The 24556-nt window shown below is 44.3% G+C and overlaps 1 protein-coding gene across 1 annotated transcript in view; it reads left to right on the forward strand.

Moving 5' to 3' along the window:
• The window catches only part of stk10 (serine/threonine kinase 10), a 50576-nt gene that overhangs the window by 14497 nt on the left and 11523 nt on the right, over positions 1–24556 (forward strand). The window contains exons 5-9 of the mRNA XM_076274062.1: positions 1387–1459; positions 5215–5409; positions 6516–6597; positions 11152–11286; positions 14645–15307. Of these exons, the coding sequence (XP_076130177.1) occupies positions 1387–1459; positions 5215–5409; positions 6516–6597; positions 11152–11286; positions 14645–15307 (1148 nt within the window). The remainder of the gene's footprint in view (positions 1–1386; positions 1460–5214; positions 5410–6515; positions 6598–11151; positions 11287–14644; positions 15308–24556) is intronic.

The following is a 24556-nucleotide window of genomic DNA, read 5'->3' on the forward strand; positions in this document are numbered from 1 at the left end:
TAGCAGTAAACGCTCGTATGTTTACATGCCTCCTCTCTCTCTCTCTCTCTCTCTCTCTCTCTCTGTTTCTCTGCTCTTTTCCTTCTTCCTCTCATTCTCTTTTTCTCTTTCATTTTCTCCCTACTCCTCTTTCCACCTTTCTCTATCCACCTAAAACTCTGTTTTACTTCCCATTTCTTTCTCTGTACAGAGCACTCTTTCTTTCTCGCTCTCTCTCTCTTAGTTCTGTCTCCAAAGACAAAAAGCCAAAAGGTCAGGCCTCTGGCCCGTTGACGTTGATCATATGAGCGGCGTGTGGAGGAGTGTGTTACAGGCTTTTGTTTGTTTTAAAATATCATTCAGGGGCTTGTGCAGCCACGTTCCACTGAACTCCAGCAGCTCTGATGCTCCTCTCTCCTGTGAGAAAGAGGGGCGCTTGTGTGTGCGTGTGTGTCTGTGTGTTTGGGGGGGGGGGGGGGTGTCCCAAGGCTGGCTGCTTTGTACTCCACGTAATGGCTTTTTGAAATGCCAAGCCAAGTGGGATATAGGAGCCGTAAGCAGGGGGGGGGGGGGGCAGCAATTTGAGTGACCTGTCCAAACTCTGCAGGGAGAGACACACAAGCGGACACACACACTCACAAATGCACGCACAAACACACAAAGGCGGGCACATGTCTGCACACACACCACATGCACAAAGATACAGATACACACACACACACACACAAAGAACGTTTCTTTTTGCAGCATTGGGCAGGCAGGCCTTGAATGAGTATCACGGTTTTTATGATCTCTCGGCAATGCCTCACATACTTTTACAAAGGCACCAGAGCTTGATTTAAGAAGAAACACACACACACGCACGCACGCGCACACACACACACACACACACACACGCACACACACACGCACACTACATCCTGTAGTTAAACCAGTCTCTGTGGCTCAATTTCTCTGCTAGGAAGCCCCTGAATAAAGACGACGTAGAAGTGAGTGTTTTATGGTTTAGTATGAATATTTGAGACGAGGAGTGGAAATGACTGTATGTGAAACCACTTTAGACATTCCTGGGGCTTCTGTCCACTTTGCTCTTCAAGCAGATCGCTGTTTGCCACATATTATTCCCTTAAATAGACACAGTTTCAGAGCTAGAAAATGCAATCGTCCAGTTCCCCTGGTCAGACAAGAAGAAGCCATATATTGGGGTTTCTTGTAAATACTATCAGTAACATTTCCTAGTTTCAATCACAAGGTTTTTATCACAACCCTAAACAGACAGAAATATCGGAGGACTATAAAAACGTAGTGGTTATCTTACCTGTCCTGGCAATGGTCAGGTTTTGGTGTTGGTGGAAGGATGTACTGTTCATATTTTTATTGTGTGTGTGTGTCTGTCTGTGCTTCCAGCGGATTTTGGCGTGTCGGCCAAAAACACCAAGACACTGCAGAGGAGGGACTCCTTCATTGGAACCCCATACTGGTGAGTGATGAGTTCATCTGGCCCAGAATTATAGAAAACAATCTCACACACTCACTCACTCATAAACACACACACACAAACAAACCCATTGATTATTGTTCTCCATAGTGATTGCACTATCCAGTGACCTGTGAAGGCTTGTGATAACCTCACATACGCTGTTCACACCCAGCTCCCCCATAAACATTCTTCATAGATAGAGAGAGAGAGAGAGACGGAGAGAGAGAGAGACGGAGAGAGAGACAGAGAGAGAGAGAGACAGACAGAGAGAAACTGGGCGTGGAGGTGAAACCTCATAAAACACAGGCTTGTCTGCTGCTGGACCTTGTGCTCTGGTCCAGCTCCAGCCCTGCGGGCCCTCAGCTGTAACGTGTCAATGATTGACCAGGAGGGCCAGCTGGAATGCTCTCCATTCCTGCAATGAATGGGCTGGTGGCGCAGGGTGAACAAGGTCCTCCAGCACTGCATCTGCCAGGGTGTAATATGACTTGCTTAGGTGACTCTTCAGCAGGCACAGTGGTGGCATGACCAATGAACAGGCAACAATGAGGAAGTCAACGGGATTGGGCATGATGAGTGCTCTAGCTGTCAGTAGTGCGCATTCATCTGACACCGCTGAGATCTTCACTGGTAGAGCTGTGTTCATCTCAGATAATTTCAGAACTGTTCTCTCTTTCTCATAGGAGAGGTGCTGAGCTGCTAGAGTTCAGTGGAACGTGGCTACACAAGCCTGTGAATGATATTTTAAAACAAACAACACAGCCGGGGTTAGACAGATAGATGGATTCATGGGAAGAGCATTATTATGACCGCCGCTAGCGAAGCTAGCGAAGCGGTCATATAGGGATTGTCAAAGTTTTTTTTTTTTTTTTTTCCCCCCCGTCATCTACTTCCTGAATTTTTGGTCAACGATACCCGGGACACCGAACCACCGGGGCACATGAAATTTGGTGGGTATGTAGCCCCACTAGACTTTTACGGTAAAATTTCGTTTCGTCCCCGGGGTCCACTCCCCCTCCGTGCTGGGCCCCCCGAACCGCAAAAAAAGCAGTTTTTCCTAAATAACTACCTGAACCGTGGCACCGAGGATGAAGAATCTTTTATGGTATGTTGGTCTCAAGGGCCCACATCAATCTGGCCCATAATCACTCATTTGTGATTTGCACCCCCCCTGTAAAAAATGAAAATGCAATATTATTCTGCTTTAATCGCCCCTATCTTCAGTTAAGATGTTCAGAACTGCACCAAATTTTATGTGTATGATTGACCTGGCATTCTCTGGGGGTATGCCAAGTTTCGTAGAATTTCATCCATGGGGGGGTCTTAAAAAAATTAGATTATGTGTACATTTAGTGACTGTACACTCATTGGCCTGTAGATGGCGGTGCACACATATACACATGCACACACACACAGGCACCCACATACTATCGGTATTAGAACTGCCGATACATAATTACAAATTCAGTAGGATTAAAAGAAAGCCAAAATAAATATTCATCATCATCATCATGGCTGCATTTCCAGTATTGGCGATAAGTAGTCGTTTGTCCACTAGATGGCGCATCGTTGCAGTGAGACGTAATTTTGTTGGAAGTTAAACGTGGGTTGGAATAACAATGGACGCTTCCTACAAGGACTATAGTTTACCGCAGAGAACGTCTAATAAGGATAGGATGATGTTCACATGAAATGTAATTCCCATTTCTTCTTGAAGCCGAAATAAATCTGAGGATGTTTATCGGACATGCTTGGTTTTTACTGCAGGTACGTTAATCTTATAATATCAATAAGGACCTAGGTAATGTTACCGTTAGCGTTGGTTGAGTGATGGAGGCCAATTTGATTGATTGCATTTGTAGAAAACTATAAATGCGGTTATACCAAGCAAATTGATAGCAGCACTGTAATTGTATCTTTCGACTGTCATTTGTTGCACGTGCTACAAAAATCATTCTGTGCAATGGAAGATTTACCAACGTGACACCGGTCTGATACAGTTTTGCCTATACATGCGTGAGACTGAGATGCCTGTTTATTTTGTTTTAAGTGCGTGCAGGGTGTGAGAGGGGAATCGATGTGCTTTGATTCCAGCTTGGTAGTTGTAGTCTGTGAAATTAAAAAGCACGTGTGTGTTAAGTATCCAAACAATGACACCTTCATTTCATTATGGCTGCTTTAGCAACACACCTTAAGTTACTGTGTAGTGGGTCCCATTTAGAAGTGGCTACTTCATTCGCGCTTTCCTTGACTCATGGAGCTGCGTGAATTTTATTACAACTTTTCGCCACGATATGGCAGTTTAAGTCCGCTTGATACTGTAAGGCGTAAGCCATTGGTTTCCAAAGGAGATTTTATTTGTGTCGCCAGCATAGCCTTTTGACAATTTATGTTGTAAATAGGCCTACCTTATAAGCCTACCTGTAGCTTAGGGAAGCTAACAGCTTTCAATTAGGATCTAGTTTGTTAGTTACAGTTTTGTCATAACTCCCTGATGCATTTTTGCATTTAGAATAGCCAGAGCGTGAACAATATCGGGTGCCTATGGACTAGGCTTGGTGAACCCAGCCTGATCTGCCCGCAATTTATTTTTTGATTTCTTAAAAGATTGAGCTTGGTCTGGTGAAAGCCAGACTAGCCATGGACCTCAGTTACACAATGCAAGGGAACATGAATCAGCCTATATTTGCACGAACAATAACGGACAACAGCTCTTCAACTTTGGCCCGTTAAAATGTGTATGAACAGTCTAGCGACGCATTTCATCAAGGCCCATTTGGACATGTCAGTTATTTGCACCACTAGATGTAAAACAGCATTTCGTTTCAGACTACTGTTACTTAATTTGTGCATTAACAATAACGTTTCAGACTACTGTTACTTAATTTGTGCATTGACAATAAAGTATTACATGAACTAAAGATGACTAAAATCTTATGTAGAAGAAGAAACATTCACAAAAAAATCCATCCATCCAAAAATGACCTTTGTTTTTGATAGCTGTTGAAAACGGCATGGAACTGACAGAGATGTTTTTGTTTATAAATAAATAACATTATGCTGATACCTTTTGCTTTTTCCAAATACAATGTAGCCTACAGGTGTAAGTGACCTTTCATCAATCCAGTTGCAATGGATGAACTGTGATGAACTGCCCTACTTGTGATTGTTTAGAGATTTTAAAGGTTTTAACAATGCTACATCTTCTTTGGCTATTCTACAATCTATTCACCTTTTCAGCACCAGTAGGCTACTTTCTGTGCAGCCGCACACACACACACACACTCAGGCATGCCAAACAAGCATACACAAAAGTTTTAAGAGTGGGGGATGGAGTAAAATATGGAGACAAATTGAAGTGTGATTTATTTTTGCGGAACGGATGTACAGGACTGAGCGGCGGTCATATTTTGTACCGCTATGCGGTACATCTAGTTTAGGGCATGTCATGATTGGTATTGATAATGGTAGTACACTTTAGACTGTTACTAAAAGCTGTCTCTCCTAAAAAACCCATATCTGTGTTGGGCATCCAGCTAAGTAATCCGTAACATGCTTGTGTTTGCCTTATAATAAAGTGTTGATTGAAGTGCAGCAATTTAGATTCACCTTCTGGCTTGACTTGGAAGGTGACATGCCTGCCCACTACAAGGATGCCAGTACTGACCCTGACTAGGAGTGTCTGTGAACTCTGATGTCCCTGCGCCTGACCATAGAGGACTAACCTCTATCTCTTCTCTGTGTGATGTGTGCAGGATGGCCCCAGAGGTGGTGATGTGTGAGACGATGAAGGACGCGCCGTACGACTACAAGGCGGACATCTGGTCACTGGGCATCACGCTCATCGAGCTGGCCCAGATCGAGCCGCCACATCATGAGCTCAACCCCATGAGGGTGCTGCTCAAGATCGCCAAGTCCGAGCCGCCCACACTCGAACAGCCCGCCAAGTGGTGAGTCCCTGAGTGTGTGTGTATGTGTGTGTGTGTGTGTGTGTGTGTGTGTGTGTGTGTGTGTGTGTGTGTGTGTGTGTGCACTGTGCAGGTGCGTGTGGGGGTGAAAGAAATGAAATTAAATTAAATGAAATAAATCTGCCTTATGTCTGTGTCTGGGTGTGAGTATGAGTATGTGATAGTGTCTCAGTGTGTGTATGTTTTGAAGTAAGTGTGTGTGTTTTGGTGTGTGTGTGTGTGCGTGTGTCATTGTTTCAGACTGAAATAGTGTGTGTGTGTGTGTGTGTGTGTGTGTGTGTTTATTTTGGGCTGTGACTGCCCATCTGACGCGTACCAGACCCCCCCAACCTCCTTCAGATCCCGTCCTCCTGCCCCTCCCTGCCCCTACTGCCCCTCCTGCCCCTTATCTCTCCAGGGCCCTGTTAAAGGGAAGAAAGCCCCTTGTCTCCCCGTTTTTCCAGTGTGCGAAAAGCTTATGGCTTGGCTAATCAATTTTATTGCTTTTCACATTCCGCCTTGTCAGTGCTTGCTGAGGCAGGGCTTTGGCTGGCCGCTGAAAGCAGACACCAGATGAAAAGCACACTGGGATTTGAGAGTTTTATTTGTGTAAGGATATATTACTGTGAAGGATATACGGCCGTGTAAAGCAATGATCACTGCGGCCTGACTATGCTGGCTGACTGCTCTACTGAATTCCTGAATCTGGTTTACATAAGTGTGTGTGTGTGTGTGTGTGTGTGTGTGTGTGTGTGTGTTATACATCCAGCTCCCAGCCACACCCCATCTACACACAGACACACTTACACGTACACATACTCACATTGGCAGATACGAACACACAAACATAAACACAAGTGTGTATTTGACATACAAACGCTCATACATACATACATACCCCCCACACTTACAGACATCAACACATACACATACACAAAGTCAGATATACATTAAAACATAAACAAAAGTGTGTATACATTAACATACACACATTCATACATAGTCTCTCACACACACACACACATGCATACACATACACACACACACACACACACCATATGTAGAGGACCGTGCCCCTGGCCTAATGTGCCAGTGTTTGTGTGTTTTAGGTCGAAGGACTTTAAGGATTTCCTGAAGAAATCTTTGGATAAGAATCCTGAGACTCGCCCGAGTGCTTCTCAGCTCCTGGAGGTAAGAGTGTGTGTGTGTGTGTGTGTGTGTGTGAGTGTGAGAGGCCAAGCACTTTGAGCAGCCCTTTGAAATCTGACCTTCCTAAAGCTGACCTCCCCGACTAAAACCATGTCCAGTCCAAAGGATACTAATTCAAAAACCATCTTTCATCCACTGATTCTGAATCCCACGAGTGAGATGCTCCAGATAGCATGCAAATGGGTGTGGGTCAGTGGGTGACGGGCGTTAGTGGGGAAGTGGCGTCTATTTAAATTCAGGACTCACTGTTTCCTGTTTAGGTACGGAGGGGTGGTACGCACTGTGGGGATTTCTACACAAGGCCCACAGGGGATGTTCTTTTGGGGATTTCTAGTCATGCCGCACCCTTGCACATTTCAGTGTTTGGGAATTCTGTAATGAAAACGAGAAGCTCGCAAAGACCCTTGTTATAATGTTTTTCTTTATGTAAAATGCAAAGGTAATGGGGAAAATGGCCCTTAGTTGTACTTTTCCCTTCTGTGAATGACTTGAAGCCATGAGATGTCATGCACTGGATCAGGGTGTGGTCAGCTGTGTCTATTATATAATGGGTCATCAAGGTGCAGTCATGCTGTTGTAGATGGCCAAATGACTCTGGTGTGCACTCAAGCCATGTGTTTCACATTGGGCTGTGTAACACAGGAAAGGTTGGCTGTCTTCAGAAGCAACAACCCTACAGGTGCCCTACAGATGATATGGAACCTTTCTCATTTCTTCATATTTTATCGTTCGTCAATTTGACACATGACATTTTGATTATCTACAAGCCTATAATTCTTTTGTTCTCAATTTTATGACCTTTAGTCTAGATGGTGTCATCATGTTTTGCAGCTGAAAAGTGAAACTTGTTGATAAGGTGATGGTCCTGCCAGGTAGCTGTGGCCACCATCACGTCCCATGAGGTCATTCAGAGTTCTGTAGAATGGCGGATTTGGATAAATCTATTTATAAGCCGAGCCGACGCCCAGGGGTGCAGATTGCTCCGGTGTTGACACTCGGTTTTACGTAATGCACAATGGGAACAACTCTGCAGTGCTGTCAGCTGGAGTGGCACCTAAAGCTCGCCTCCGGCTGGAGTTAGAGGGGAGAGTGAGTGAGAAGGTCACAGCAGTGCGAAACCAGTCAGGTTCACTTGTGTACCACCAGGCAATATGGCTTTTGGTGTGGGGTGGATGTAGTGGTGGTGCTGCTTCTGTCAGTCCTAGACAGTGGTGGTGCAAGACGCACACACACACACACACACACACACAAATGGTGTGAGAGTGGTACAACAGTAAAGACTGTCCTGGGTAAAGCTGCCTTGTGTGCAGTAAGGTCACAGCAGCTGTGCGTGTGTGTGTTGTGTGAAAAGCAAAGACACCTATAACACCCCCGTCTCACACTAAACATCAGGCCAAGATAGAGCGCAGTGGATTCCTCAACGCAGGCCAGACACAAGTCATCAGGTCATCAATCAGTCACACAATAATCCCTGGAGAGGTGCTGGCCAAAACTAGCATGCTAACACTACACAGATGGTAAAAACTAGCCTTGTACCAGCTGCTAACACTACACAGATGGTAAAAACTAGCCTTGTACCAGCTGCTAACACTACACAGATGGTAAAAACTAGCCTTGTACCAGCTGGTAAAAGTTTTGAAGACACCACTCATTACCGATTACAATAGAATATAGAGTGTTACAGATTCAGCACTGAGGTGCTTTTGGTATCTTCTGGCTGTGTATTTGAAGGGTGGAGATGGAGTCGACGCTGCAGTGCTCTTGTGGAGTTTTGTGGTCGTTTGTCCCTGGTGTGTCTGTGCCGGTCAGGGAGGCTGGTGGTGATGACTTGACTAATTGGAGTCATTTGAGAAGCAGAGCCATTTTGCTGATGCTGTTGTTGCAGACAAACCTGACCGTGGCTCTTCCTACCTGACTCCAGCTCACTCAATATCTCCCTCCCAAACTTCCTCCCCCCCTCTCTCTCTCTCTCGCTCTCTCTCTCGCTCTCTCTCTCTCTCTCTCCATCTTTCTCTCTGCCCCTCCCCGCCTCTCTCCCGGCCCCCCCACCCCTCTCTCTCTCTCTCTCTCTCTCTCTCTCTCTCTCTCTCTCTCTCTCTCTCTCTCTCTCTCTCTCTCTCTCTCTCTCTCTCTCTCTCTCTCTCTCTCTCATTGCCCACCTGTGCATGCTGAGACAATTCAATTACCTGCAGGGGCAGATGTGCTGAATAATGGATGACACTTGTTTATTTGCGCTCTGATGCTCTTTTCAGTGCCTCGTTTGGACCCTTTAATTAACCATGCATGACCCCCCTGATGGCCTCTCTGTAACCCCTCTCTCCAACTTGTTTTAGTCTCCTCTCTGACTCTGGCCCATTTTACACTTCATGTCCCAAGCACTGCAAGAGCTTGTTAGGCTTGTTTATGAGGGTCAGCACAGATGCTATAGTAGGGCCTTTTTTTTTTGGTATCACCATTTCAGGGAAAGATCCATCTCTTCCTGTTTACGCCCCGCAGTCAATTGCTACTCCAGAGTCTGCCAGGCGGTTAAACTGGTCTCGGCGGCTTATCGGTGATGAGAGGATTTCTTTGGCTGTATTTTCTCCCATCAGAGATGGCTCCTGTGTTCCTGCTGTTTTGTGTTGTGCTGCACTTCCCCAGTTCTATAGCACTGTGTTCAGTACTGCTGTCCCTTACATCCTGTGTAAACACCGAACACCGCTTCTTGTTCTCGCTAACGCTCTCCTGCCCTCCTGCTGTGCGTGTGCGTGTGCGTGTGTGTTTGGGGTGGGGGGGGGGGGGGGGGGGGTTTGTTTTGGGGTTCAGTCCTGCGCGTATGTCCTCTTTTAACCTCCCCCTAACTCTGAGTTGGCTCAATGTCTCCGAGTGTTGATGAGGACAGCAGAGAAGTAACCATTCTTGAAGTAGGCTGTGCATTTGACTACAGTCTAGAGCAGTGGTCTCCAACACGGTGCCCGCGGGCACCAGGTAGCCCGCGGGACGGCTATGAGGCGCCCCCAGCGCACCTTCTAAAAATAGCCAAAAGGTCGCCTGCAGATCACGCTCTAAAAACATGCTCTATTGTGAAGTTTTCAATCGATATTTAAGTCTAGACCAGAACCATTTTAAGAATGTATGTAGCCATACATCTGTAACATTAAATTGATATTGGTGATATCTTACAAATTGTAGCTGCGTTAAATTTTAGCCTTTGGCTCCAAATCCGTTTCCCATTCAGTCTTTAAACAACAACAGAAGCGGAGCGCATACACGCTGCTCGCACGCATAGACAGTAAAGGGGGCAAAACTAGCTCGTCTGGTGTAGCCAATGGAAGCATATCTTTGCAAAAGTTCTGTGGCCATTCCATGTTCGTCAAATACGGTTCTTGCATGATTGTTCAAGAACTGAAAAACAATTGCTTTAGCTCACAGGCCTTTTCTCCTCCATAGGCTACTGCCGTATAATAGCGCTGAAAATGTTGCATGCATGACTGAGCAGGACTGTGCATTACCTTTTTTGTCAGATCATGGAGAGATTTCAGGTGTGCAATAACTTTAAAAGGAGTTTTCATATGTTAGGGTGGTGTGGGCGATTACTATTGAAATGTTAAAACTGAATTGTCCACTGAAATCAGAACTTAAACAACCCCTGAATTCATAATGGTGGGTGGGTATAAATTGGGTACAAATTTTAACCCAAATTATTAATTGCACAAAACGATTGTTTTTTTTTTTGTTATAATAAAATAGATTAGATTCCCCATGCAAACTTTGAATGAACAAACTGAACAAAAATGTTGGTAGTGTTGCATAGGCCTACACAATATTGATCATTTAAAAGTACAAATCTCATAGGCCTATTATTTAGGAGGACTACCCTCGCAAAAAAGGGATGACTGTATGTTTGTTTCAAATGAGTAGCCCTCCATATGATTTCGGGTCTTCAGGTAGCCCTCATTCCCAAAAAGGTTGGAGACCCCTGGTCTAGAGGATGCCTACCTTAGAAAGCTTTTAAAGTATCAGCCACTCAGAGACATTGTAGTACAGCTTGGGTACAAATGTATGCTGTTGGTGTATATATTTGGAAGCCTAGGTAATGTCCACAGACTAGTAGTCAGGGGGTTGCAGATTGCTGGTCTCTCTAAGACAAGAGCAAAGGCTCTAGTAAAATTCTGCTCAATTTCTGTGATAATTGGTAGTCGCCACATCTGGAGAAGGCGCTGTTTTTTGTACCCATGAACTGAGACCAGAGGCATAGGCTACTGGGTTTACAATGCTGGTATCTAAGACTGTTTGTGGTCAATGAAATCTACTGAACACAAATAAAGGTATTAAAATGTGTGTGTGTGTGCGTGTGTGTGTTGGGGGGGGGGGGGGGTTCAGTCCTGCGCGTATGTCCTCTTTTAACCTCCCCCTAACTCTGAGTTGGGTTCCTGTTGCCTTGTGCCCTGTGCAATCATGTGATAATGCCCCGTGGTAGCCTCTTCTCTATCTAACTCTTGAGTTGTGTTACTTCTCTATGCTAACCTTTGACCCCTCTCCCTCCCCTCCCCCCAGCACCCGTTTGTGAAGGGGATGACCAGCAACAGGCCACTACGGGAGCTGGTGGCCGAGGCGAAGGCCGAAGTCATGGAGGAAATCGAGGACAATAGAGAGGAAGGGGAGGACGACGAGCCTGCAGAACTCCCCACCGTAAGAGAGGCAGACTTTTCTTTCTTTCTGTGTGCGCTACACTCTTCCTTTCATCTTCACTCGTCCTCCCTAATGGGTTTAATGAAGCGTAGGACACACATGGGGGGCTTCCCCTAGCTTCCCTTTTTGTTTCGGAAAAACAAAAATGATGACTAGCGTCCTTCCTGTTGTCACACCTGTGGTTGGAGCCAAGCCGGGAAACTGAGTGAGTGAAAGAGTGAGTGAGAGGGAGTTGGTACATTGGAGAGAGAGAGAGAGAGAGAGGTGCACAAAATAGTAAGTAAAACAGAGATGGGTTGGGGGGTGGAGGGAAGGGGGGGATTGAGAGAGAAAGGGATGGAGAGAAGGAGAAAGAGAGGAAGATGGACAAGAGCAGAGAGAAGAGGCATGTAAACAGAGGTAAGTTGAGCACTAGAGTCTATGTGCCTAGTAGTACTCCCATGTGTCTCACCGCCACATTTAAGGAGAGGGAGAGAGAAAGAATGGGTCAGCTAAGAAAAGAGAGGAGAAAGACAGCTTTGTCTTCCTGTCTCTATGCTGAGGTCAGATATACAAGGCCTGTCCAGGGGAGTGGTAGTTACCATGTGAGGGAGGTGTGCTTAGTGTTTACAAAACACACACTCAGCCACCACACACAAACTCTCTCCTGCCATTGTGTGTACACTTCCGTGCACATTGTTATCTCACTCCCTATTTTGTTATTGCAGGGTACCCTGACATTTAAAGACTCTGAAAATAGCCATGCATGCTTCAGTCACAGTACCTAGAAACCCAGAAGGTGTACTGAACTACCATGACTGCCTGAACCAAAGCTTTGTTGAAAATGTTTGTGAGGAATTACTGAAATACTCTGTGTTAATTAAACTAAATTAATCTATTTAATTACACATATAAAATTAAATTAATCTATTTAATTACACATAACACAGGAGTATGTATTAGAAGATAATGTTAATATTAGTCATTATATAATGTTAATGGAAAATTGTATGAGTAAAAAAACATACAAAAACAGCAAAATAACAAGTACTATTTCAGCTACTGTCAACCTCCTCACACTAACCCCCATCAACTTGACATGAGTCACAATGAGAGTGTAGTGACCCACTACCCAGACCCACTCTCTCTGTGGTAGATTGTGCTTAAGCTGCATAAAGGTCTTCCTGTTTAGCACTGCAGCGTGGTTGGCTAGCAGTGCCTTAGCTTGTGCGCCCCTCTTCCTCCTGCTATATTTATCATCAGTTGTATAGCATTGGAAACCAGTCAGAGGATTTGTTTTATGAGGGTGGTTATTATGACCGCCGCGCAGCGAAGCGGCGGTCATATACTGTAGGTTTAGTCAGATTTTTTTTTTTTTTTTTCTTTTTCGCATGCCCAAATTTCTGTCAATGAGTCCCGGGAAACTGAAAGACCGGGGTACACGAAACTTGGTGGGCATGTAACCCCACATGGATAGCATGGAACCATCGTTTTTCGTTTTGGAGGGTAGGGCAGACACAGTTTTCTGTGAATATCTCGAGAACCGTAGGGTTTAGGAGGACCATTTTTTTTTTGTATGTTGATCTCAAGGGGCCATGTCAACCCATTCCATAACCACTCATTTCATGTATAGCGCCACCTAGTTAAACACAAAAAAGTAAAAATGAGGTGTTGTAATTGAAGGTATCTGTGACCTAACATAGTCAAAACTGCACGAAATTGGAAGTGTATGATCATTATGACACCCTCTGTATGCACGCCAAATTTTGTGGAATTCCGTTCATGGGGGGCCACACAATAAATTAATTTATGTTACTATACACCAACTGGCCTGTAGGTGGCCGGAGACAGTTTTCTGTGAATATCTCGAGAACCGTAGGGCCTAGGAGGTCCACCTTTTTTATGTATGTTGGTCTTAACGGGGCATGTCAACCCATCCCATTACCACTTATTTCATGTATAGCGCCACCTAGTTAAAAATTAAAAAGCAAAAATGTAGGTGTTTTCATCACAATATCTCTGGCTGACAAGGTCAAAACTGCACGACATTAAAAGTGTAGGATCATTATGACACCCTCCGAATGCATGCCAAGTTTTGTGTACTTTCGTTCATGGGGGGCCTTACAATAAAATAATTTATGTGTACATTTAGTGACGTACACCAACAAGGATTCCCAGGACACTGAAAGACCGGGGTACACAAAACTTGGTGGGCATGTACCCCCACATGGATAGCATGGAACCATCATTTTTCGTTTTGATCTGTAGCCCCCCCGCTGGACTGGACCCCCCAAAAGGAGGGTAGGGCAGACACAGTTCTCTGTGAATATGTTGAGAACTATAGGGCCTAGGATGACCATTTTGTTCCGTATGTTTGCCTCCAGGGGTCATGTTAACCCATTTCATGTGCACACATGTGCACAAACAGATACACACACACACACACACACACACACATACATTCACAGTAATCATACGTATGACACATACTCACACAGTAGACATATGTACGTTTGCATGCACAGGCACATACGCAGGCATACACACAAGCACGCACACACACACACACACACACACACACACACTGGGAGTGTGAAATCTATGAACTAATAATGTTTTGGTACTTGTTGTCTAGCAGATACCAGTGAGAATTGAGTGTGGATAATGCAATTTAGTGAGACAGTTAGAATCATATAGGCCTTTCAGCGTGATTTCTTTTTGTGGACAAAATGTGCTGGACTGGGCGGCGGTCATATTTTGTACCGCTCTGCGGTACATCTAGTTAAAATGATTGCTGCGTCATAAAGGTGTCAAGGCTGTTTGTTTACACGCAAGCGGAAGATGTCAACATGCAAATATGTGGGTAAACAGGAATGGCTGTCCTGGAGGATTGTTAACACATTAATCCCTGCTGCTAAAAGAAGGAAAGGCTTGTTTACCTTTCCCCTGGAATGTGTCCATTGATGCCAAAGGTGAAGTTTGGCCTGTCATAACTCAAGACTTTGAGAAGGTAGTGTTAAAGGTGTACAATGTAGATTGATATTGAGGCCCAAGAGAAACTATTATGGAGTCAAAGTTACAGTCTTTAATTCTAATTCGGTACACTTTTGATTCAGTTTCAGTTTTGATTCAGTTTCAAATTCAGTGAATGGCTCCTTATGGTCCTCTAGCTGTCCTATAGCATGGTCCAAGAACAGTGTGTGCTCTAGGACCATGGACCACGTGTCCGGTGTCTATAGCGGCCCAGGCTCTGTGAATGAATCACAGAATCTAACTTAAAGGGTTGTATATTGTATTGCATATTGAGTTGAGTTTGGGCAGCAGGCCCTGGTGAAACTGAGAGGGTGTTGACCGGTGTGTGTGTGTCCCTTTCCCCCAGCCCCCGGGCAAAGATCCCTCCCAAACCAGCCAGACCAGTTTGGAGGCTGATCACCCCCCGGAACAAGAGCCACCCATCAAGGCGGAGGACGAGGAAGAGGAGGCCAAGGCCGCTCTGAAGGAGGCCAAGAAGGTCGACGAGCGTCTCCCGGACGATGGCGAAGGGGAGCGCATCATCGGTGGTGTGGAAGTCCCCGAGAAGCCGGCGAGCGAGACGTCCGTGAAAACGTCCAGCTCCGACTCGGGCATCGAGGACGGCAAGAGCACGCCCACATCAGAGGAGGGCAAGACCGCAGACTCGCCCGAGCCAGAGCAGGAGGCGCCACCGAGTGCCTGGCCTCCAGTGCCCACCGTGGTGGTGAAGAACGCCTGGGATGAGCCGGTCAGCGAGAATGGCGCTTCGGACGAGCCGTTGTCCCCCTCCGACGGGGGGCCCCCGGTGCTCACACCGCACAAGCGCAACAGCAGCACGGGGAAGGAGATCACCGAGGAGACGTCCTTCGCCGACGGGACATCCATCGCGGAGGATGCCGTGAGCCTGGCGCCGCACTCCAACGGCCGGCTGTCCAAGCGCTACTCGGACGCCAGCAGTGGGGAACTGAGCCTCAACCTCTCTGGGGACATGGGCTCCATCAGCAAGGACATGGGCTCCATCTCAGCCAGGGTGAGTTCACATCTCGTGTGTGTGTGTGTGTGTGTATGTGAGTTCATGCCTCACTTTAGGAGGTGTGTGTGTGTGTTTGTGTTTGTAGCATGTTGTTGGAAGATGGGTTTAAGTCAAGTCAAGTCATTTATTTATATAGCACATTTAAAAACAACAGGGGTTGAGCCAAAGTGCTGAACAAAAAAAAAGGTTAGCTAATAAGTCATAACAATAAGACCATACATCTACACAAAGGCCATACATCTACACAAACTAAGTGTGATTATTCGTATCAAGACAGCATTAGTAGCAGCGACAAGAAAATAGATAAGATAAATAAAAATAATTAAGAAAATTAAAACAAGACCAAAAACATCATACTGTATTAAAAGCAAGTGAGAAGAAATATGTCTTGAGATTGGATTTGAAGGAGGTAATTGTAGGGGAGGATTGGATATGTGGAGGAAGGGTATTCCAGAGCTTTGGAGCAGCTACAGAAAAAGCTCGGTCGCCACAGGTTTTAAAGCGTGTATGTGGTACAGCAAGCAGTAGTTGGTCTTGTGACCTGAGTGACCTGGTAGTAGAGTGTGGGAGCAGAAGTTCAGAGATGTAAGGTGGGGCTAAACCTCTAAGGGCTTTAAAAACAAAAAGTAAAATTTTAAACTCAATCCTGAATTTGACCGGAAGCCAGTGTAGCTGAGCTAAAATTGGTGTTATGTGATCACTCTTTTTGGTGTTGGTGAGAAGCCTAGCAGCAGCGTTTTGTACCAGCTGGAGTTTATTTAGATTTGATTGTGACATGCCAATGTACAGAGAATTGCAGTAGTCTAAGCGGGAGGAGATGAAGGCATGGACAACGGTTTCAAGATCAGTTGCGGACAGAATGGGTTTCAGCTTGATGGTTCTCAGGGCTCTCAAGTGTCACGCATTGAGCGTGACAGTCACTCATTTCGGTCTTTTGTCACGCACTCCCGCCACACATTGTAGGCCCTATTTCTCACGCAGAAAAACTATTTAAAGATTTAATATGCCGCAGCGCCCAAAATGTCTCTGGCCGCGCCGCTCTCACTATTACGCCTGTTTGAGTCGTGATTCACTCGGATCTTTCACCCGTATCTTTAAATTAACCCACGAGTCGCGAGTCTCTAGTATCATTAACTCGGATCAGTTGAGTCCTACTACAATTCAATCTAAAACGATAAACAGCGCCACACACAAACCTCTTGCAACATTAGCTAGCCTACTAGCCATCATATCTGCCAAAAATGTAACCATTTCGTAGGAAGTAGGATAACCACAACTCCACAAATCAACTCAAGCGACTGAGTGAGCAGGCAGTCTGAGATAACTGGTTAACTTCCCGCAGAGCCGGGTTAGTCGGATCAGCCAGCCGGTTAGGCTACATGAGTAGCCTACGAGTCGGCTACGGCTACGTTGTCATGAGTGGCTGTAGACGAGCGATCGAGCTCCTCCTCAAAGTGAAAAGCAATTCCACAACAAAAGCCATTCTTCACCTCTAAAATAACATTCAATGTTCTGCATGTAGCCTAGGCATACTTTAGATTTGGTGTATAGATGTGTATATTAAAATGCAATTAGGTCGCGCAGACAGTCCGAAACATTGCACGCTCTTAATGGAGCTGCTTTGTATACCCGGGTTAGTCGGATCGCTGGGCCGGGCGGTTACGTTATGAGTGCGAGTCAGCCGAATCAGCCGGCTACGTTGTCATGAGTGGATCAGTAGACGAGCGAGTAACTCCTCGTCAAGGTGAAAAGCAAATCCACAACAAAAGCCATTCTTTCACTTCTGAAATAACATACAATGTTCTACACGTAATCATAGCCTACTCTTAAATGCAATTAGGTCGCGAAGACAGTACGAAACATTGCAAGCTCTGTATGGAGCTGCTCAGGCTAGCCGGGTCAGTTGGATCTGCAGGGCGGGCCGGTTACAGTGTTATGAGTGCGAGTCAGCCGAATCAGCCGGCTACGTTGTCATGAGTGGATCTGTAGACGAGCGAGCAACTCCTCGTCAAGGTGAAAAGCAAATCCACAACAAAAGCTATTCTTTCACTTCTGAAATAGCATACAGTGTTCTACACGTAGGCATAGCCTACTTTTAAATGCAATTAGGTCGCGAAGACAGTCCGAAACATTGCAAGCTCTGTATGGAGCTGCTCAGGCTAGCCGGGTCAGTTGGATCTGCAGGGCGGGCCGGTTACGTTGTTATGAGTGCGAGTCAGCCGAATCAGCCGGCTACGTTGTCATGAGTGGATCTTTAGAGGAGCGAGTAACTCCTCGTCAAGGTTAAAAGAAAATCCACAACAAAAGCCATGCGTTCACTTCTGAAATAACATATATTCTGCCGCATAGCCTACTTTAAAATGCAATTAGGTCGCGAAGACAGTCTGAAACATTGCAAGCTCTGTATGGAGAGTAGGCTAGCCAGTCGGATCAGCCAAGCTAGTTACATTGTTGTTATGAGTGCGAGTCAGCCGAATCAGCCGGCTAGTTGTCATGAGTGGATCTGTAGATGAGCAAGTAGCCTAGTTTCTACTCGTGTCAAGGTGATAATAATAATAGGCCTAATGAGAATAGTAGTAGTAGTAGTAGTAATAATAATAATAATAATAATAATAATAATAATAATAATAATTTAGTCACTGCAGGGCATTTCTATGTTCCTGTTTCTATGTCTACATTGAAAGTCAATTGCTTAGGCTAAGACAATAAATAAACAGTCTGGCTCAAACTGCTTTCTTTGCCGTGAGTGGGTGGAGGTTTTGATGCTATTATATTAGGCTATTTTATATTATATTATATTATGTTTTATTATATTATATTATATATGATATTATATTAGTCTACCTAACATGATATATATATATATATATATATATATATATAGCTATGATTAATAGGCTAATAATATTAGTTGCCTAGTATTAGCTGCCTATAATACCTATTAGAATAGATTCCTAGTAGCCTACTATTAGTATATAGTAGTGGTAATAAACATTGTAGCAGAGTAGCATTAGACCTAGGCAAATTTTCTATTGTTAACAAAACAACAACAAATAATTAATTATTATAATATAGGCTACCCTCCCTGTCAATAAGATCAAAGTTTCTGAACATGAGCACCAAAAAGATGAACAATGTGTGGATGCACTTTGACCAGGAGACCAAAACTCTTAGGCTAAATGCAAGTACTGCAAAAACCTGGTTTCAAATCATGGAGGATCCACATCCAACATGAGAAGGCACTTAACGAAATGAAGCACCCCACTGCACTGCTTGAACGTAGGACTGAATTTCTTTGCGATTTAGCAATACTGACTCAAGTGACTCAAGTGACTCGTTCAACCCGGATCAGTTTAGTGAGTGACTCAGAATAACCCGGATCCTTAAAAGGAATCGAGTTTAACAGGCCTACTCACTATTATATGGAACCGCGCAAGAATTAAGCACGTCTCCCCTGGAGTTCTTAGTCGAGCTTGCCACTTATTAGCCAATCAAAAATAACGAAAGGGGCTACACAATAGCCAATCAGGAAATAGCACTATTGTGTCTGAGTAAGATTTAACGCAACAGCCAATGAAAAAATCGTATCGTATCCTGAATTGTTCACGTGAGTCTGCTAGTTTCTAGCTTGGTAAACCAGACCCTGGAATCTTTCAGATTAAGGGTCTGGCCACGAGTAATGAAAATGGCCCAATTCGAGGGGCGGCACCAAGCATGCATTTGAAACTCTCACTGCACGCAGTTGGATAACGCTACGACCAATCACAACAATTCACGGTGTGACGTATCCTTATCGTTCTTGCAAAGGAACGATTTGAGGGCGATTTTCTGCTCCTCTTTTAGTTGAAAAGCCAAATCGAAATCCTTTATTGTAGCGGCCAAAGCCGTTTCAAACAACTGGTGTTCATCGGTAGCTATCTTGCAATGTTTTCTAGATGATTCCGGACGTCGCAGCACTGTCATCATCAGTGCAGCTCGCCTTTGTCCCGCCTACACCGATTTGATTGGTCCCTCTCGCTCGAGAGGTAGAAGAAATTTGGATCATTGCTCGTGGCCAGAGTATCTTGCGGGCACCATGGCGGGCACAATTCAAATTGTGCTCTCGCGAGAACTCTGGATTTCCAGGGTAGCTAGTTTCCAAAGTTTCGTTCATCTTCAGAGGAAACCACTGAGCTTCGAGCATCAGTTTGAGCACAGAGTAAGTCATCTTTTAATGTTACAACAAATCCACAACTTGTTTGACACAAATAACAACGTGACTGCTGCTAGAGAATGTTTCCCAGATAATTAGCATCAGTTGTTGTCTGTAACATAGCCAACAGTTTTACAGCCTGTTCAGTGACAACACTTGGTCAGAACAAGTAGCCTAGTCATATTTTCGTTATCACACGATGACTAACATATTGTCACATTATAAATATTGTCACATTATAAATATCTCTCTCTCCAAATAGGCTTAATAATTTTATTAGCACTAAATAAACTGTATTGCATATTGTCATAAGTCACTTTTAAAATCATGTCATATTGTATAATTAATTATATCCTGGCCATGGATGCATTAATCATTGCATTTGTCTTTCAAAGATGTCAGGTAAAAAAAACAAATAAGCATCATCTCATTCGCCCTGAGAGGAAAGCCTAAAAAGGCCAGGTTAGTGGATGCTAGCTCAGAGGTGGTGAAAAGGGTAGGCCCGTTATTGAATTGTCAATGCCATGTGTCAAATCTTTTCTTCTGCAAGTCTGAGCAATTATAAATTATACTTATGCCCCATTTTGAGTTTTTTGCCCAACATTGCACATCATCTACTTAGGAGGGCATTGCTCCTACATACTTTGGCCGATAATCAAATGCCTGATCTCTTTTAAATATGGAATAATTGCAAAAAAGTATAAATTATTACAATTTCTATTTCAATTCAATTGGTGTGTATAAGATGGACTATACATCTGCACAACTAATATTGGATCAACTGTTAACCGACACATCTGAAGGCATATCAATAACAACAAAAACACTAATAATACTATTATTAATGAAACACCCCCATTCCCGCAACCCGTCCGACCCGCCACCCCATTTGACCCCCTGGGGGGGGGGGGGGGGAGTCGACGGGGAATGTCACTCTTGCCTGTCCTCAAAACTTGAGAGCCCTGGGTTCTTAATTGGTATAAAACTGCCTTTGACTACACTGCTGACTTGTTTGTTAAAATGCATGGACCCATCTAACTAAACGCCCAGGTTTTTGACTAGGCTATGCACAGGGTTCTCAACACGCAATTCAACAAGTTCACACGCTCACACGCCACACCTTGCATTTCTCACGCAGAAATATTACTAGGGATGTCAAGGTATCTGCATAATAGCCTAGAGGAGGCGCAGGGATACGAGAGGATTTCTCGAAGGGTTCAGAACTAGCGCACCACTCACCAGCCAAATAAAAAAATAAATAGCCACCGACATCCAATCAAAAAATAGTAGGCTATTCATTGTATCCGGGTAAAATTCCAAAATAGCACATTCCCTCCCTACAACCACGTTATGCTTGTGTGGGGTTACACGTTTAAGATTTCAAAACTGCACCAACATTCTTTTTATTCAGAAATTTAACTGTCTGTCATTTGGTAGCCTAAACCAGCCTACTTATGGCACTTTACAGGGTGTGTAAATCAAGCCTTTTCACGAACATTTGGCCTATCCTACCAAATGGCAAAAGTATTTCTTATCTATAAACTAAACTGTCGGTCATTAAGAAAACATAACGATTGTGTCGTTATAGCGTTGTATAACCCAGACATCAGCAACGTTTATTTTACACGACCAATCACTCTCCTGGCTGCCTACACTTTCCCTATCGTCACAGCTGCAACTTTCGCACTCCTTTGTGCTTTTTAGCGCCGTGTTCATCAGGTCCCGGGACGGGACACCCGTCTGAGCCTCCTGGACCATGTCAACAATGAATGAAAATTAGGTTATTATTAACGAGTGTTATCAATTTGAGCGAGTAGGCTACACATAAATGTTTTTCTAAAGATACAGGACTGCTGCACACAATGACCTGCCAACCACCATAATGTAATAGCAACCCAAGGTAATGAACTTGCTGTCCTTATAAAAAAAAAAAATGGTCTCGGCATGCACATGCTTAGTCCAATGGTTCAGTGACAATATAGGCTACTCAAGTGAATAAAGCAATTAGCCTAATAAATAAAATATTTGTCTCACTCAGTACACATCTCGTAAATTGGTGAGCCATAGAATATCCCAGCGTCACGATTATTATTCCAATCTACTACCAATCTATCCCACCTAAATATGAAAAGTTATTTCTACTGACATGCTTCCTGGTGACATAAAAACACAAATGGTTTCCCTTGATAAGGCTGACATAAGAGACATAGGCTATGCATTATACTTTCCCAGATGGGTACAAATCCCTGACTGTCATGAAAAATAAACAAAAACAAGATGTAGAATGTATAGATTGCAATGACAAATTCAAGGTCTCAAAGGGTTAATGCTTCTTTTCAATTGTTTTTTTTAAATTAGTGAGTGAGTCCCCCCCCAATCTCACTCCAAGCTGAGCTCAAAACTTGAGAACCCTGGCTATGCAGGTTAGGTGAGAGAGGACCAAGTGCATTGCTTAGGTTGGCGACAGAGGAGGGGGAGCCAAAGAGAATTATTTCTGTTTTGCTTTCATTTAATTTACTTTAATTTAATTTTGATTTAATTGCAAAAAGTTGCATGCCATCCAGGATTTGATGGTTGTAACACAGTTAGGCTGCTGATGTGTGGATGCAATTCATAACGTTTTCTACATAGTTAAAATAAAGTTTCGTACTTCTCCTTGGGACAAGCACTTTTTAATTTTGGAAAAGACTTTTCCATTTACATTGGGATTTTGCAAACATTCAGTGTCAGAGTCAATAAAATGAGCCCTTCAACGAAATTGACAAGCAGCTGTAAGTAGCTAAGCATGCTAAGTTGGACATCCAAACAGTATTCTAACGTTAGCTTTGAGATACTGCTTGATTGCATAACTTAACTTAGTTTAGTCTCTTCAATGTAGCCTACTATGTTGTGATAAGACCTTAGCAGAGTTAACTTCAATGCAGCAGTTTTGAACAAATTTGCGCAGCATGGTCACGATGCTAAGCGGATTTAATAGCAATTTAGACGTCTTCTATGCCAGTGTTTTTCAACCACTGTGCCGGGGCACACTAGTGTGCCGTGAGAGATCATCAGGTGTGCCGCAGAAAATTACCCAAATGTCACTCACTGGTCCAGAAAAGCGACTGTTGCATCAAAGAATTTATAACCACATGCTCTCATTGATTGTATGATTGCACTATTTGTGGTATGCAGGCATTGTACAACGGGGCCCCATATCCAGTATTCACAGAATCATCACATATCCAGTTCATAACAACAATTAAATTAGATATAGTCATCTACAAATAAAACAGAGGGCGCTTGTTTCATTGAGCAGGTCTTGCATAGAAGCCATAATAAGGCCATATCTGTGTATTATTTGAAATGTTAGGCTATGGTATTTTTATTTTTCTTCACACAGGATGTTAGTGTGCCGTGGGACATTTTAAGTGTCAAAAGTGTGCCGTGGCACAAAAAAGGTTGAAAAACACTGTTCTATGCAATGCTTCTATGTGGCAACAACAATCCTTCAACAATGGTGAATACTTTGTTAAATGCACATGCAGAGGAGGGGCAGCGGGCTACGAGAGAGGGCGGGGCAAGGAAAGGCTGCGTGCGTAAAAAGCGCAGCTCAATGGCAATGCAAGTATTTGATCTTATATTTAATTTAAATTAAATTAAATTAAACATAGAATATTAATGTGTGGCGGCCGATTTTGATTTTGTGGCGCCCCGCCACAGATTAGTCAATGTATGGGAAACACTGCACTTTATTATTCTTGAGAGGGACTCCAGGGCTGGCCCCCTCTCATAAACACTTTGACTGTGCTGTTAAGGTTGCAGGCACTGAATGTCTGTGTCTGTGTCTGTCTGTGTGTCTGTCTGTGTGTCTGTCTGTGTGTGTGTCTGTGTGTGCGTGTGTTAAGGCTGCACAATAAACGCAATCACAATCACAATATCAACCAATTCAGTTATCTAATTGCCAAGGCTACAAACAATCAATCTAGGGCTGAAACGATTCATCGAGTTACTCGAATAACTCGATTACAAAAATTACTCGAGGCAAAAACCCTTCCTCGAAGCCTCGTTAAATTCCTATGATTGTTCCACACGGGCAGTTGTTCAGGAAGCACACCATTAGCGCGTGAATACATTCTGAATTTAGCTGGCGTGATTGCGAGTCAAGATGTCCATAAATGGCGAGTCAAGATGTCCATAAATGGCAGAGGATGTCTAAAAAGAATATTGAACCGAACCAATTCATTGACATTCCAAAATCACATCGCAATATCTGTCAGAAAAAATCTCAATTAGATATTTGCCCCAAATCGTGTAGCCCTAGTGTGTGTATGTGCAAGTGACTCAGATGGTCCTGTCTCCCTCCGATGTAAGATAGGGGAGAGAAAGTGCTGAAGAGAAATCCAGTAGCTGCTGGCTGCTTGGCCTCCTAAGCAGAGTCCAATTCTCAGGTGGTCACTGGATGGAGTGGAGTAGGGAGTGGGGTAGTTTTAGTGTACAGGAGTGGGTGAGTAGTAGGGAAGTTGGACTAGGGTGAAGTAGGTTAGTTTCAGTAGCTGCTTTCAGGCACGTCCTCCGCAGTATATGCAGAACTTTGTCAAAGGGAGGTCCGACCCTTTGGGTGATTCAGATATGATGCTAACATGCTGACATTATGCGGTCCTATGTGTGACCGACACCGACGCTCATGAACAGAATCTCTGCGCGGTTAAACAAGTTGAACGTGGTTGAGCAAGCACATGAACAGAATCTCTGCATGTTCTTCGCTTCGTTCAGACACTAGCTCATTTACATTATGTCCATCGGAAATACTAGGAGGGGAGTAATGTAAGAGCCGGCTGCAGTTCAGAATTCCAAATAGCCGGTTATGGTGTTCAGATATACGTCCCAACCGCTTGACATCCACAGAAGTGTGTGTGTGTGTGGGGGGGGTTCTGCTTATGAAAGGAGTGAGTTGATGCTGGCTGGACCCCCTCCCTGGAAACTGGCTCCAAGGGGCCGAGGGTGGGCCATAGGTAGAGCTGCCGCAGCAGCAGCAGCACACAGAGAGGCCCAGTGAGGAGGGCCTCCACTCA

Source organism: Alosa pseudoharengus, unplaced genomic scaffold (assembly GCF_046254945.1).
Source record: "Alosa pseudoharengus isolate Yale_2024_CS ecotype anadromous, Long Island Sound unplaced genomic scaffold, YU_APseudo_1.1 YU_APseudo_1.1_scf_8, whole genome shotgun sequence".
Taxonomy (NCBI): domain Eukaryota; kingdom Metazoa; phylum Chordata; class Actinopteri; order Clupeiformes; family Clupeidae; genus Alosa; species Alosa pseudoharengus.